The sequence below is a fragment of the Phocoena sinus genome, chromosome 11 (assembly GCF_008692025.1).
Source record: "Phocoena sinus isolate mPhoSin1 chromosome 11, mPhoSin1.pri, whole genome shotgun sequence".
Lineage (NCBI taxonomy): Eukaryota > Metazoa > Chordata > Mammalia > Artiodactyla > Phocoenidae > Phocoena > Phocoena sinus.
Window position 1 is genome coordinate 90,335,568 of NC_045773.1, and position 13,853 is coordinate 90,349,420.

Here is a 13,853-nt window from a genome sequence, read left to right on the forward strand (position 1 = left end):
TGTATACTGTTTGAGAAATATGTATATTTTTTAATTCCAAGAGAACTTTTCTTCTCTAGCCCTTACGTGTAAGATTTCTTTAAACTCCCTCAAAAAAGATCACCATATTATTCTCCCCCCCCGCCCGCCCCAGAAGTTCTAGGGCTACGTTAGAAGTTCTAATCCTTTGGAGTATGTCAGTTTTTACTCTGTGGAAAAAGTCTTACCCACCCATGGTCTGCCTTTGTGTAAAAGGGTTTTTTTTTAGGAGTCCATTTTCCATTGGCCTTTCAAGTTAACATATTTCAGGGACTCTGTGTCAGGACTCTATGAAGAAAAGTATTCAGCTATGAAAAAATAATGAATCTGAGAATTTTATATCAGCGAAGAACAGTATTTTTTTTTTAAATCTACTCTTTAACAGAGTACTAATTCTGAGGAAAACATTGGAGGTAAGAGTACAATTTATTACTAAGTTTATTTCCTACCCCAGACAATTAGCTCTGATCTGAGTTCAGAACCCAGTTCTGTTGCTTATTAGCTGTGCAATCTTAGGTCAGCTACTTAACCTTTCTGAGTCCCAGTTTGTCTCATCTTTGAAATGGGAACGCCATCCACCCTTAAGTTTGTTGCAAGGTTTTCATGAGATGATGCATGCAAAGCGTATAGTGCCTCTACCTGAGATATAGCCAGCAGCCAGTAGAATTATTATTGCTGCTGTGGTTGTCATTTTTCTTAAAACAACTCACCTATACTCTGTGTATCTAGTGATTTTTAAAAGTACTTTCTACTCTGTTTTGTATTATTTAACCCTGTTTTTAAAGCTAACATGCTATTTTCTTTTCCTCTTCTCATAAAGAAAACTACTAAAATTTACCTGCTGATTTATTAGGGTCTTCTGGTAAAGTCAGTCAATAGCTATCATGAGGTGATGTAAAAATTCCTCTTAATTTCCTTCTCTTATCCTGGAAATTAAAATGAGAGTCAATATATAGAAATACGACACGAGGGCTTCCCTGGTGGCGCAGTGGTTGAGAGTCCACCTGCCGATGCAGGGGACACGGGTTCGTGCCCCGGTCTGGGAAGATCCCACATGCCGCAGAGCAGCTGGGCCCGTGAGCCATGGATGCTGAGCCTGCGCGTCCGGAGCCTGGGCTCCGCAATGGGAGAGGTCACAACAGTGAGAGGCCCGCATACCGCAAAAAAAAAAAAAAAAAAAAAAAATGACACGAGCAGCACTGAATAATAAGCAAGTGTGTGAATCTCAGGCTAGTCTGAGAATACGAACACATCTCCTAGGTCCCATGTACTTCAGGGAAATATTTACCATTATGGTGATTTCTTTGTTTACCATCCAGATTGTCTAACATACTGTTTCCCTAGAGACAGCATGACTTTCTCTTTTGTGCATGTGGTCAGTGCCTTCCTTAATCTTTCTCCATTACATCCAGGCCATTGGTTGTTACCAAGCTAATGTCCTGCCGTAGCCAATTAGCTCTTTAGGACTGAGTCCTGCCTACACCACAGCCACCACTCGTCACAGTCATGGCCCCTTTCAACAAGACCCATTAGTATTTCTAATACCTGTTCACCCACGTGTGTGTTGGTGATCTCTCAATCTGCAAACGCAAAAAACCAGAAATAGTTGCAAGTGAATTGCTTTCTTGACTATTAACACCTGAGAAATTGCCAGACTGTATACTCAATCAGTGTTTTCAAACACATGCTGTGATCTGTAAGTTTCCTCTCACATTAGAGAAATTCAGGAGTAATAAATTTGTGGCTAAAATCAGAAATACAGACCCTTTGCCATGTGCTGAAACCAATGCTAGAAGAGCGTTAAAAAGTGACTGTCAGAAAAATCAAATCTCATGTGGCTCTGTCTTTGAAGTTGTCTTAGCTTTCATTGAGTTTTTCTTCTCGGTGGATAGAATCCCAACCCCCTTTCCCCTGTCATCTGCTTTTTGCAATTGAGTGGTCTATCTAAACATTAGGATGAACTCATCAAAGTGAAGAAAGTCACATAGTAGATGTGGGGAATGTTTCCCCCCAGGGCATTGATCTAAAATGTTAAGGAAAAGGAAGTGGAGAGGATTTCATCAGATGGGGCCTCTCAGGCCGCTCACAGGCAGCACATTGAAAGGCTTGATTCTGGGGGCAAGGATGGTTTTCGCCGAAAGGAACACCCATGGGCTCCCTGTTGTAGCCACCGCTGAAGGCACCTCGCCTTGTCTCTTGGCTCACCAGACCCAGTTCAAAATGTGGTTCAGGTCCTGGAGAAACAGTACCTGGAAGAAAAGAGGAGCGCCCTTGAGGAGCAGCGGCTCATGTACGAGCGCGAACTGGAGCAGCTCCGCCAGCAGCTGTCCCCAGAGAGGCGGCCCCAGAGCAGCGGCCCTGACCGCCTGGCCTATAGCAGCCAGACAGCTCAGCAGAAAGTGACCCAGTGGGCAGAGGAGAGGTACGAAGGGGAACGGGGGTGGAGGCGCCCAGAGTCAAGGCCTCGGGGTCCTGGGGGAGGCGGTCGGAGGCACGTCAAAGCGGGACAGACCTGGCAAAGAGGGAAATCTTACTCCCGTGTCTGGATTGTTAGCACTTGCCTTTCCTTTCAGAGATATCATTTATCCTAAGTATGTTTACTGTGATGTTAGTTGTTAAAGATTACACCTGCCCCCTTACCCTTTAATAAAAACGGTGCCAAGTTAGAATACCACGGTCTGGTCTTAAAGTAGAGAACTTTTGAATAGTTCTTCAGCATAAAACCATTTCTTGTTTTTTATTTCTCTTATGTTGGAACCCATTTAAATAGAATTTTAATGTTAAGAAATCTACTAAATGTGAATTTTTTTTTTACCTTGTGACTTTATTTATATCAGAACTGAGGTAGTAGTGGAGGAAACGGTAACAAAAACAACCACAATAAGTATTGCTGAGTTCTGTTGTGGTCTTACCACAGTCTAGGAATGCTGCTTATTTTATTTGATGCTCCCAGCAGCACCAAGCTGTGGGAACTATTCGTTCTGTCTTGTAGCTTGGACAATCATTTTAAATACCTTCCCTCAGTCACCCATTAAGTAAATGAAAAGGCCAGGGTTTGAACCTGGGTCTGTTGATAGTCCATTATCTCGTGTTGTAATAAAAATAATGGCGCCTGACGTGTCTTGAGCATTTATCACGTGCTGACACTCCAAGCAGTCGAAAATCCGAGTATAACTTTACAGTAGGTTCTTGATATCTGCATTCCACATCCACAGATTCAACCAACCATGGATCACAGTGAAAAAAATCTGTATCTCCGTGGGCCTATGCAGGTCAAACCCATGTTGTTCAAGGGTCAGCTGTACCCTTTGTTTCATTCAGTGGGTAATTTTTGCATATCCTGTGATGGACCATGCACTTTAGGTGTAGTGACAAGCAAAAAAGACATGGTCCCTGCCCTGGGGGTGCTTACAGCTTCGTAGAGGAGACGGACATTATTGGTCAAATAATTACACAAATAAATGAAAAATTGTAACTATGATGAAGGCTACTGAGGCAAAAGATGTGGGGCTGGGAAAACATATAATAGGGTTCGGACCCAGTTAGGCTGTTAGAGAAGCTTTTATCAGGAAGTGCTATTGTGTAGAGTTGAGAAACGAATTTCTGCTGCCACAGAGGTCCCTACGTCTCACCTTTTACCAACTGAAGAAATCACGTAAAACACTTTCTCCTTACTGGCTCCAGGTCTTCCCCACCCCAAAGCACACAGAAGTCGTAATCATTTCTTTTTCCTAAAGGATTGCTTTATTGGGTTTTGTGTGTACATGTGCATTACCATATCAAAATCTAGTTGTTTTCAAATGTTATATAATTTAAAACATGGTTTGAAGTTAAGTCACCCCACATGTTTGCTCTTCATCTGTGGTTACCAGTGGAGAGCTCACGGAAACCTGGTGGGAAGAGAGGAGGATAAAAGGTGAATTGGCAAAAATAGCTTGAAAAACAATTGTTTGAGAGGAGTTTTCTTCTACTTTCTAACAACATGACTCACTTGGAAACGGGACTGCCGTTTTCTTTTGGACATTCTCATGTCCTTTTCTGCTGTGCCACAGGGATGAACTCTTCCGCCAAAGCCTGGCAAAACTGCGGGAGCAGCTGGTCAAAGCTAACACCTTGGTGAGGGAGGCTAACTTCTTAGCCGAGGAGATGAGCAGACTCACCGACTACCAGGTGACTCTGCAGATCCCTGCTGCAAACCTCAGTGCCAATAGAAAGGTAAGAATGTTCTCAAAGAAGATGAGAGCGAGAGGTACAACAGTAGATACTGTAAGTGGAACGTAAACCTGGCATCCACGGAACATCCGTGAGGAGACCCCGACGTGAGCCGGAGGGTCTGTTCTTTTTAAGACATCCTTTAGAGATCTTGGGTATATATGCCTTCGGGTATTTTATGATCGGAATATGAGAATTTGGGGGGCTTAAAAGCCTTGCTAATATAAATTCTTTCTTTAAAACAGTGAAACTGGGGAATTCCTGGTAGTCCAATGGTTAGGACTCGGTGCTTTCACTGCTGCGGTCCCGGGTTCAATCTTTGTTTGGGGAACTAAGATCCTACAAGCCGCTGGGATGGCCAAAAAATAAATGAATGAATAAATAAAACATTGAAACTAGAAATATATATAAGTAATTCCTCCTGCTTTTCTCTTTCATATAAATGCCTCCTGAAATGGGGGAATGTGTGTATATTTTGTGATAGTACCATTCTGAGAGTGAATTCTTCGAGAAAGGAAGACTCATATGATACCTGTTTTTCATACACAGAAGGATTCTTTGCAGCCATTGGGAAGTTTCCTGTCATTTCAACTTGAAGAAATTTTCATTTAAGGAGAAACTTTGGAAGAAATAATTTTTCATCCATTCATTTTTCCCTCCAGCAAGCGAGCTAGAAACGAGTCAGAGAGTATCTCGTCAGTGTTCTTGCATTTTAATCTTTTGACCAAGTAGTTCTCCTTTGAGAAATTTATTCTAAATCTGTACTTATAGACGTGTTCATAAACATTTATGGGCTTTTGTACCAGGACACTTATCACAGTGGCCTGTGTAATAGCAAAAATTTGAAGCAGCCATGATGTTGACCAAGAGAATTAGTCAAGTGAGTGATACATCCCTATAATGGATGGCTGTGTTGCTATGAAAAATCATGTTTATGAAGAATATTTAACCACACAAGAAGGTGAACTGTGGAGAGAGAATTGGGATAGGAAATTTGTATATTTGTTTGGTTCTGACTGTGATAAAAATAAACTGTGTGTGCATGGGTATACAAAGAAGATTGAAAATAAACCAGAATACTCCCTAGGTGATAGGGTTTCATCTTCTTTTGTATACATTATGTGTTTTTTCTTTTCAAACTTTCTACTTTACGATAATACATATTGCTTCAATAATCCAAAAGAGTTATAACAAGATGCGTTATGTTTGTTTTTTGTTTTTGTTTTCCTTCATTCTGCAGAGAGGAGCCATAGTGAGCGAGCCAGCTATTCAAGTGAGGAGGAAAGGAAAGAGCACCCAAGTGTGGACCATCGAGAAGCTGGAGAATAAGTTAATCGATATGCGAGACCTTTATCAAGAATGGAAGGAGAAGGTTCCTGAGGTAAGAGGGACAAAATGTAAAGGAGCTTTGGTTGTGCTAAAAGGACAAGAATATAAGTGATTTAATCGTCAGAACACACATATGTGCGTCAGTGAATATCTGTCGTGCTACTTGGGACATTTATATTAGAAATGTAAAGTGAAAGTGACCTTGAGAGGATCAGTTGGATCGGTCATAAAACATGTGATCCCCACACAGATAGGAACTAAATGAAGAGAACACATAGCGTGTTCTTATTGGGTTGCTACTACATTTCAAGTGAAGTAGGACAAAGTGAACTTGTGCTGTTTCGTCAATGCTGTTAAAAATCAGCTTAAATGGAGCCAGTGTGGATTTTGTATTCATTAGCATGTGTTCGTGCTCCCCTAGCTGTGTTCATGGCTAGGTAGATGCTAAGAAGAATTTTAGAAAGCATGATCCATTTTTTCTACATTAGTAATGGAAAAAAAGATTCGGTGAAGGAAATGAGGCAAAGCACAGGGAATGAAACCTTGCAGGTGGGGTGTGATAGGGAAGACGGGGTGTGATAGGTGGGGCTGTAACCAAAGAAGAGCTCTTCCTGCCCTTATGTCACTTAACAAGCCCCTCCCGTGGGATAGTTCTGTTTTATTCGTGTGACGTGATTCTATTTTTACTTCTTTTTAATTTATTTGGATAAGTGCTTTTTTAAAAAAATTTATTTATTTATGGCTGTGTTGGGTCTTCGTTTCTGTGCGAGGGCTTTCTTTAGTTGTGGCAAACGGGGGCCACTCTTCATCGTAGTGCGCAGGCCTCTCACTACCGCGGCCTCTCGTTGCGGAGCGCAGGCTCCAGACGCGCAGGCTCAGTAATCGTGGCTCACCAGCCCAGTCGCTCCACGGCATGTGGGATCCTCCCAGACCAGGGCGTGAACCCGCGTCCCCTGCATTGGCAGGCGGACTCCCAACCACTGTGCCACCAGGGAAGCCCAGTGCTTTCTTTTTAAAACATTTAAAAATGCTGGTTTTAAATAGTATTGTTTAAGTTGATGTTTTGTTTCCTACTCGCTTTCCGCCCGCCTCTCCTACCATTCAGACAAAGCGACTCTGCGGGAAACGAGGTGACCCTTTCTATGAAGCCCAAGAGAATCACAACCTAATTGGCGTGGCTAATGTGTTCTTGGAGTGTCTGTTCTGTGATGTGAAACTTCTGTATGCAGTTCCTATCATCAGCCAGCAGGGGGAGGTAAGGACAAGACAGCCTCTGAGAAAATGGCCATGGTTCAAGTTTGGTTTTTTTTTTCCATCTTTATTGGAGTATAATTGCTTTACAATGTTGTGTTAATTTCTGCTGTACAATGAAGTGAGTCAGCTATATGTATAGATGTACCACCAATATCTCCTCCCTCTTGAGCCTCCCTCCCACCCTCCCTATCCCACCCCTCTAGGTCATCACAAAGCACCGAGCTCAAGTTCATTTTTTATTTTTTAATTCGATTTAAGCTCTGTTCTTGAGGTAGATCAAGAAACTAGGGTGAAGCATCAGGATCACATTCTTCTTTCTCTACTAATATCAAAAGAAACTATCAAAATTAAGGCATGGTTTTAAAAGATTATTAGAACATGTTTTTTATTTGTGGTTCACAAGTATTTTCTTTGTTTTAATCAAATTTGAAAGCTTTTGGAAACCAGATTCAGCTCTGTGCCCCATATTGATTTCTCTTTGAATCTCTCACCTCTGTAGTACACTTTAACTCCTTCCTGGCCCTAAGTGGTCTTTACAACATACAACTTGGGAGGATTATTTTGAAATTCTAAAATATTCAAAGAAAACAAGCTTAAGCATCCCACTGTTACCTCCTCTTTTTTAAAAAAATGCCCCTCATATTTCATTTATTTCATTATATTGGCCTTCTGTCAGCCTGAAACATTTCAGAAAATGTTCAAGTTCAAACTTTTTTATATTATCCACTTCATCAACTGATGTTTTCATTTTAAATTTAGTAACATCCTTATTTCCTAGCTTATCCTTCAATAACATGCAAACTTGGAAATACTAAGTTATTTCTTGTGATTCTTAGAGCAGACTAAGAATAAGGTGCCATTCTGTCCAAAGGGAACCCAGAAAATAGACCCTAGATTCCCAGTTGTGATGTGTAAGTGCACAGCTCACATTCCACATGTAGTAACCCACCTGTGGACATTATGCTCTAGGAAAATAGTGGGCTAAGTTGCTTTATCCCATGTTAAAAATGGGCACAACTCCTATGGCAAAGAGATCTAGTGGCTGAGTCCGTAGTCAGGGTTTTTAAGCTAGGGTCCATGGTGGGCTTTGAGTATTTCGTTAATCCCCTGAAATTATACTAAAAATGTATTAGGGTCTCAAAAAACGTTGGGGAAAAAAGCTTAAGAGCCACTGTCTTCTAACGTTTTCTCATATTTCCTTTCTTCCCCTTCTCTTGCTCCTTCCTCCATATTTGTCTCACTTGTCAAATACCGTCAACTAATTTCTCTCAGGTCTTGGGTGTCAGGGCCAATTGCTCTGTGGAAGTTAGATCTGAGCTACCTTTAAAAAATAAGCTTCACTATGTAAGATGACACAGCAGTGCCAGAACATGTGTCCCCTTCACAAGTCCAGTCATTACGACCTAAAACTGTGTTGCCAAAGAAAACCTGACCAGTTACAACACTGAGAATGCAAAGGTCAGGGTCATTCCTATCCTTAAATCAGTTCTGTGAAACCAGCTATAAGAGAGACACTGCTAAACTGGCACCAATGCAGAGAACCACCAGGATAATCTGGAAACTTAAGTTCCCCCCACCCCCCCTTTTTTTTTTTTCGAAAAAGTCTCAAACTATTTCCTTATAACTTGGTGACTTTGTCGCTCCTCCTGGAGTAGGTCTTACCCCCTCACCCTTCTCCCAGCCCTAAGGTCACTTCCATTCTCATTCTCTGCTCCCAAGAGGTTAGGGGAGAGGCTCCATGAGCCCAGTGGCCATGACTGTTTGGTTTACTGTTGTAAACACAGCACTTAGTACAGTTCCCGGCACACACTGACTCTCAGTAAATGTTGAGTGGATAAATTTATCTCCTAACAACCTGCATGTATCTCTATTAGAACAGCTAGTTTATACTGGGTTTTTATTTACTTATTTGTTTATTTATTTATGTATTGGCTGCTTTGGGTCTTCGTTGCTGCGCGCGGACTTTCTCTAGTTGTGGCGAGCAGGAGCTACACTTCGTTGCGGTGCGTGGGCTTCTCATTGCGGTGGCTTCTCTTGTTGCAGAGCACGGGCCCTAGAGCGCACGGGCTTCAGTAGTTGCAGCACACGGGCTCAGTAGTTGTGGCTCATGGGCTCTAGAGCACAGGTTCAGTAGTTGTGGCACACGGGCTTAGTTGCTCCGTGGCATGTGGGATCTTCCTGGAACAGGGCTCCAACCTGTGTTCCTTGCATTGGCAGGCGGATTCTTAACCACTGCGCCACCAGGGAAGCCCCCTACACTGGGTTTTTAATTCTGTGTCTTTCCCCACTTGACTGTGAGTGCCCAGACAGCAGAGCCTGTGTCTTTTTATCGTGGTGTTCCCACGATGCCAGGTATTTGATCAAATGAGTAAATGAATGAATATGTGAATGAGGGAAACAGATAACTCTAGGTAGAATGTGATAGCTGCCTTTGTGCTGTTCATGGGCTGTCCTGTAGAAGACGGGTAAGAATGAAGATGACTCTGGGAGGCAAGGTACAAAGGCAAATTTGGCTCAAAGTAAGGCAGGGTGATTACAGGGCAGGCGATGGAGTGGGCTGGCTCTGGAAGTACTGAGAGCTTCCCGTTGCTGGAGGTGCCCCAGCAATAACAGTGGAGCTGCTCGCCGGAGATGTCGTAGCATGCTTTCCACCTCAGGTCAGTATTGTCCACGGGATGTCTTTTAACCCCACGGCACTCTGGTTCCTTGACCCAGGTTGCCGGGCGTCTCCATGTGGAAGTGATGCGAGTTACAGGTGCCGTCCCGGAACGCGTGGTGGAGGATGACTCCTCGGAGAACTCCAGTGAAAGCGGGAGTCTTGAAGTCGTAGACAGCAGCGGGGAAATCATTCACCGAGTCAAAAAACTGACATGCCGGGTGAGAGGGCAGGGCTGGGAAGGCTCAGATAAATGCCCTTTTCAATTCAAAACAATTTTATGGAAAATCTTAGGAGTTTTTCATAGAAAATGGTAAAAGTTAAACTTTCTGACAATAAATACAATAACAGACAGTACTTTTCCCAGAAGTGCAGCACACTTTCTGATGACAGTTGTATGAAATTTCAGAAGTCTGTGTTTGTGGCATGCAAGGAGTGCATATTGTTTAGTGAATCATGCTTTTCTAGTAAAGGTCACAGCTGTGTCAGAAACTCGGTCATTAGGAAAGTTTGAGAGGGATGTGTGCATTTGTCACCATGCTCACATACTGTAGTTATGGACCTATGGTACACATTTCATTACAAGTAGGTAACCCTTAATGAAATATTTTCAGTTGTCAAATGGATGACTGATTTATTTATTTCATCACCCACTCTTAAATTTGAGGTAGCTGGGTATGAAAAGAATGCATAGTTTGTTTTCTTTATGAGAGTTATGTTTGCATTTTTTTCTCTCTCCAGGTAAAAATTAAAGAGGCAACTGGGCTGCCCTTAAACCTCTCAAATTTCGTCTTCTGTCAATACACATTCTGGGACCAGTGTGAATCCACAGTGGCTGCCCCAGTAGTGGACCCAGAGGTGCCTTCCCCACAGTCCAAGGATGCCCAGTACACTGTGACCTTCTCTCACTGTAAGGTACAAATGCCATTAAAAAATAAGCTACTTGGGAAACAAACGGCCGTGGCTCAGTTCAAAAGTCTACTTGTAACTTAGAGTTTTTTCCCATATGAATGTTTCATAAACATAATAGGTTTATTGAGCTTTTTAACCTCAAAACGTACTTTAATACAAATTCAGATCGTTTGAAAGTGTTTAAAATAAAATCTGGGGACTTCCCTAGTGGCACAGTGGTTAAGAATCCGCCTGCTAATGCCGGGGACATGGGTTCAAGCCCTGGTCCAGGAAGATCCCACATGCTGTGGAGCAACTAAGCCCGTGTGCCACAACTACTGAGCCCACACTCTGCAACTACTGAAGCCCATGCACCTGGAGCCCATGCTCTGCAACAAGAGAAGCCACTGCAATAAGAACCGCAGGCACCACAATGAAGAGTATCCCCTACCCGCCGCAACTAGAGAAAGCCCACACGCAGCAACGAAGACCCAATGCAGCCAAAAAATAAAATTTAAAATAAATAAATAAAATAAAATAAACTCTGAAAGACCTCTCCCTGAAATCTGTGATGACCAGTGACAATTTGCTGTATATTATGTGTGTGCAAACATATGTTCATACACATAAATGGCCAGAGATACACACTCTTAACGTCACGCATGCATAACTTTAAAAAGTTTTTTACAAAAATGTGATCACATTTTACAGATTGCAGAATTGCATTTTATTATTTTAATATACGTGAGCATCTAACCATATAAGTTGCTGTAGATATTTTTCATTCTTTTGAAATCTAAGCATAGCATTCTAAAGTCCCATGTGAGCTTTTAAAGATCATACAAAATGAGAGAGGCGAATATTTGGTGAATATTGGTTGGACCTATTTTGTGACATCAGCTACTCTTCCTGTCTTTCATATCAGACTGCCAACCAGTCATTTCTGACAGCCAGAGTCTAGCCTCTGTGTAATTTTGTTTTTCTTTGGGCAATTCTCCATAGATATTCAAGACCCCTTCTTTTCGAAATGGTGCCTATTCTTTCTGGTTCTACAGTTAGAAGACAAATTCATATCACCACCTATAAAATTTCCCATATGTAAAGTCCGTCAAGGTTTTTTTTTGAAAGGCTAGATTTCTCTTTTTTTAAGATATTTATTTTTTGGTTGCACCAGGTCTTAGTTGTGGTAGGCGGGCTTCTTAGTTGCGGCACACAGGCTCCTTAGTAGTGGCATGCATGTGGGATCGAGTTCCCTGACCAGGGATCGAACCCAGGCCCCCTGCATTGGGAGCATGGAGTCTTATCCACTGTGCCACTGGGGAAGTCCCTGTCAAGTTTTTATTTATTTGTTTTTTAAAGATCTTTTTTGATGTGGACCATTCTTAAAGTCTTTATTGAATTTATTACAATATTGCTTCTGTTTTATGTTTTGGTTTTTTGGCCCCAAGGCATGTGGGATCTTAGCTCCCCGACCAGGGATCGGACCCGCACCCCCTGCATTGGAAGGTGAAGTCTTAACCACAGGACTGCCAGGGAAGTCCCCTGTCAAGTCTTTATTTTGATGAGAATAGCCCACTTTTTATTTTTACCTGTATTCACCAAGTCTGTTTCTTAATTCTTTATTAATCTTTTGTTGTTGTCATTATGGTTCTCTGAATACTCTTTTAAATATTCCCCATCTTTCTTTGGATCCAAAAAGCTGCTTATTTAGAAGGATGAAACCTGGATTTTAAGTACATCCTAGTTAACAGCTGGTTTAATAGATGCTAGTCTCAGAGACTTTGGACTCGCTGTGTGACCTTGGGTTTTTTTTTTTTTTTTTTTCTTGTGGTGCGCGGACCTCTCACTGTTGTGGCCTCTCCCGTTGCGGAGCACAGGCTCCGGATGCACAGGCTCAGCGGCCATGGCTCACGGGCCCAGCCGCTCCGCGACCTGTGGGATCTTCCCGGACCGGGGCACGAACCCGCGTCCCCTGCATCGGCAGGTGGACTCTCAACCACTGCGCCACCAGGGAAGCCCAACCTTGGGGTCTTTTGGGGCTTTTTTTTAACCTCTAAAATGCGTAGTTTGTGCTAATTGGTCATGAAGTTTATTTTCCTTTTAAAATTCTGGCTCTGTCTCCAAATAAAATAAGAAGTTAGGTAGTATAAGGTTAATCCAATACAGCACAGCCCTTTCGAGAAATTAGAGTCACCTGAGATTCCACTAATGGGAAGGAAGTCCGCATGGTCCTTGCCTGCTGCTTTGTTCCAGGTGATGCCTCACTGCTCCGTCTATTCAGCACCCGTTTCCTCATGCTCATCTGTTTGTATTTCACAACAAAGAGTTGGAGTGGGAGGGTTTAAGAGTAAGAGCGCAGAATCTTGGAGATAATCGTATAAAATTTAATTCTGTTTTGGTCTTCTAAGCCATAGCAAGGAACAATCAGAAGTTACCTTTTTTTTTTTTTTTTTTTTTTTTGCTGTGCTGATTGGTCTGTTCTGTCTGAAAGTCAAAGTGGTCCCAGGGAAAAGAGAGTGAACCAAGAGGAAGGGAGGACAGATTCAGCTCTGCAGCCAACAGGCAGTGCGATGTGGGGCTGCTGCTTTCCTCAGTGTCCTCATTTATCAAAGAAAGGAGTTCAGGGCTTCCCTGGTGGCGCAGTGGTTGAGAGTTCGCCTGCCGATGCAGGGGACACGGGTTCGTGCCCCGGTCCGGGAGGATCCCACGTGCCGCGGAGCGGCTGGGCCCGTGAGCCATGGCCGCTGAGCCTGCACGTCCGGAGCCTGTGCTCCGCAACGGGAGAGGCCACAACAGTGAGAGGCCCGCGTACCGCAAAAAAAAAAAGGAGTTCAGTTAACTTACCTCAGAATATCACTTCCCATCTAATATTCTGGTTTCTTTGCGGTTTTCTGTGAAACAGCAGCGATGGTTTTAAGGTTGGGATCAGGCTAGTGTGCTCTGAAATGACTGTATACAGCTGAAAGTTAAAAAGGAAGTTTCAGATTCCTTTCTGCCTAACTCCTGTCGCCCTTTCCTCTCCCCCGCGTATCCCAGGACTACGTGGTGAGTGTAACGGAAGAATTCCTGGAGTTCATTTCAGATGGAGCATTGGCCATCGAAGTGTGGGGCCACCGGTGCACCGGGAACGGCAGCTCTGTCTGGGAAGTCGATTCCCTTCATGCTAAGACAAGAACGTTGCATGACAGGTTTGTGCTTGGCTGAGGGCTTTAGACGCAGGGTCAAGGCTCACCCTTGGACAGTGGTTGAAGAATAAGGACTCTCTGAGCCTGTTTCCTCCTTTGTGAATGGGAATGGTGAAAGGAACTACCAGGCCCTGGAAAAATTCGATGGGGAAAGGAAAGTCTTTTCAACAAATGAGACTGAAACATCTGTGTACCTTTATGGAAGAAAACAACCTTGATCTTAATTCACAGGATACACAACACTTAATTTGAGATGGAGCATGACTTTAAATGTAAAAGATAAAACTGTAAAGCTTATAGAAGAAAAC

At 42.9% G+C, this 13,853-nt stretch overlaps 1 protein-coding gene across 1 annotated transcript in view; it reads left to right on the top strand.

Moving 5' to 3' along the window:
- KIF13A (kinesin family member 13A) overlaps positions 1 to 13,853 on the top strand; it is a 218,578-nt gene that overhangs the window by 174,992 nt on the left and 29,733 nt on the right. The window contains 7 exon segments of the mRNA XM_032648491.1: positions 2,227 to 2,440; positions 4,071 to 4,233; positions 5,471 to 5,611; positions 6,665 to 6,814; positions 9,529 to 9,690; positions 10,211 to 10,384; positions 13,397 to 13,548. Of these exon segments, the coding sequence (XP_032504382.1) occupies positions 2,227 to 2,440; positions 4,071 to 4,233; positions 5,471 to 5,611; positions 6,665 to 6,814; positions 9,529 to 9,690; positions 10,211 to 10,384; positions 13,397 to 13,548 (1,156 nt within the window).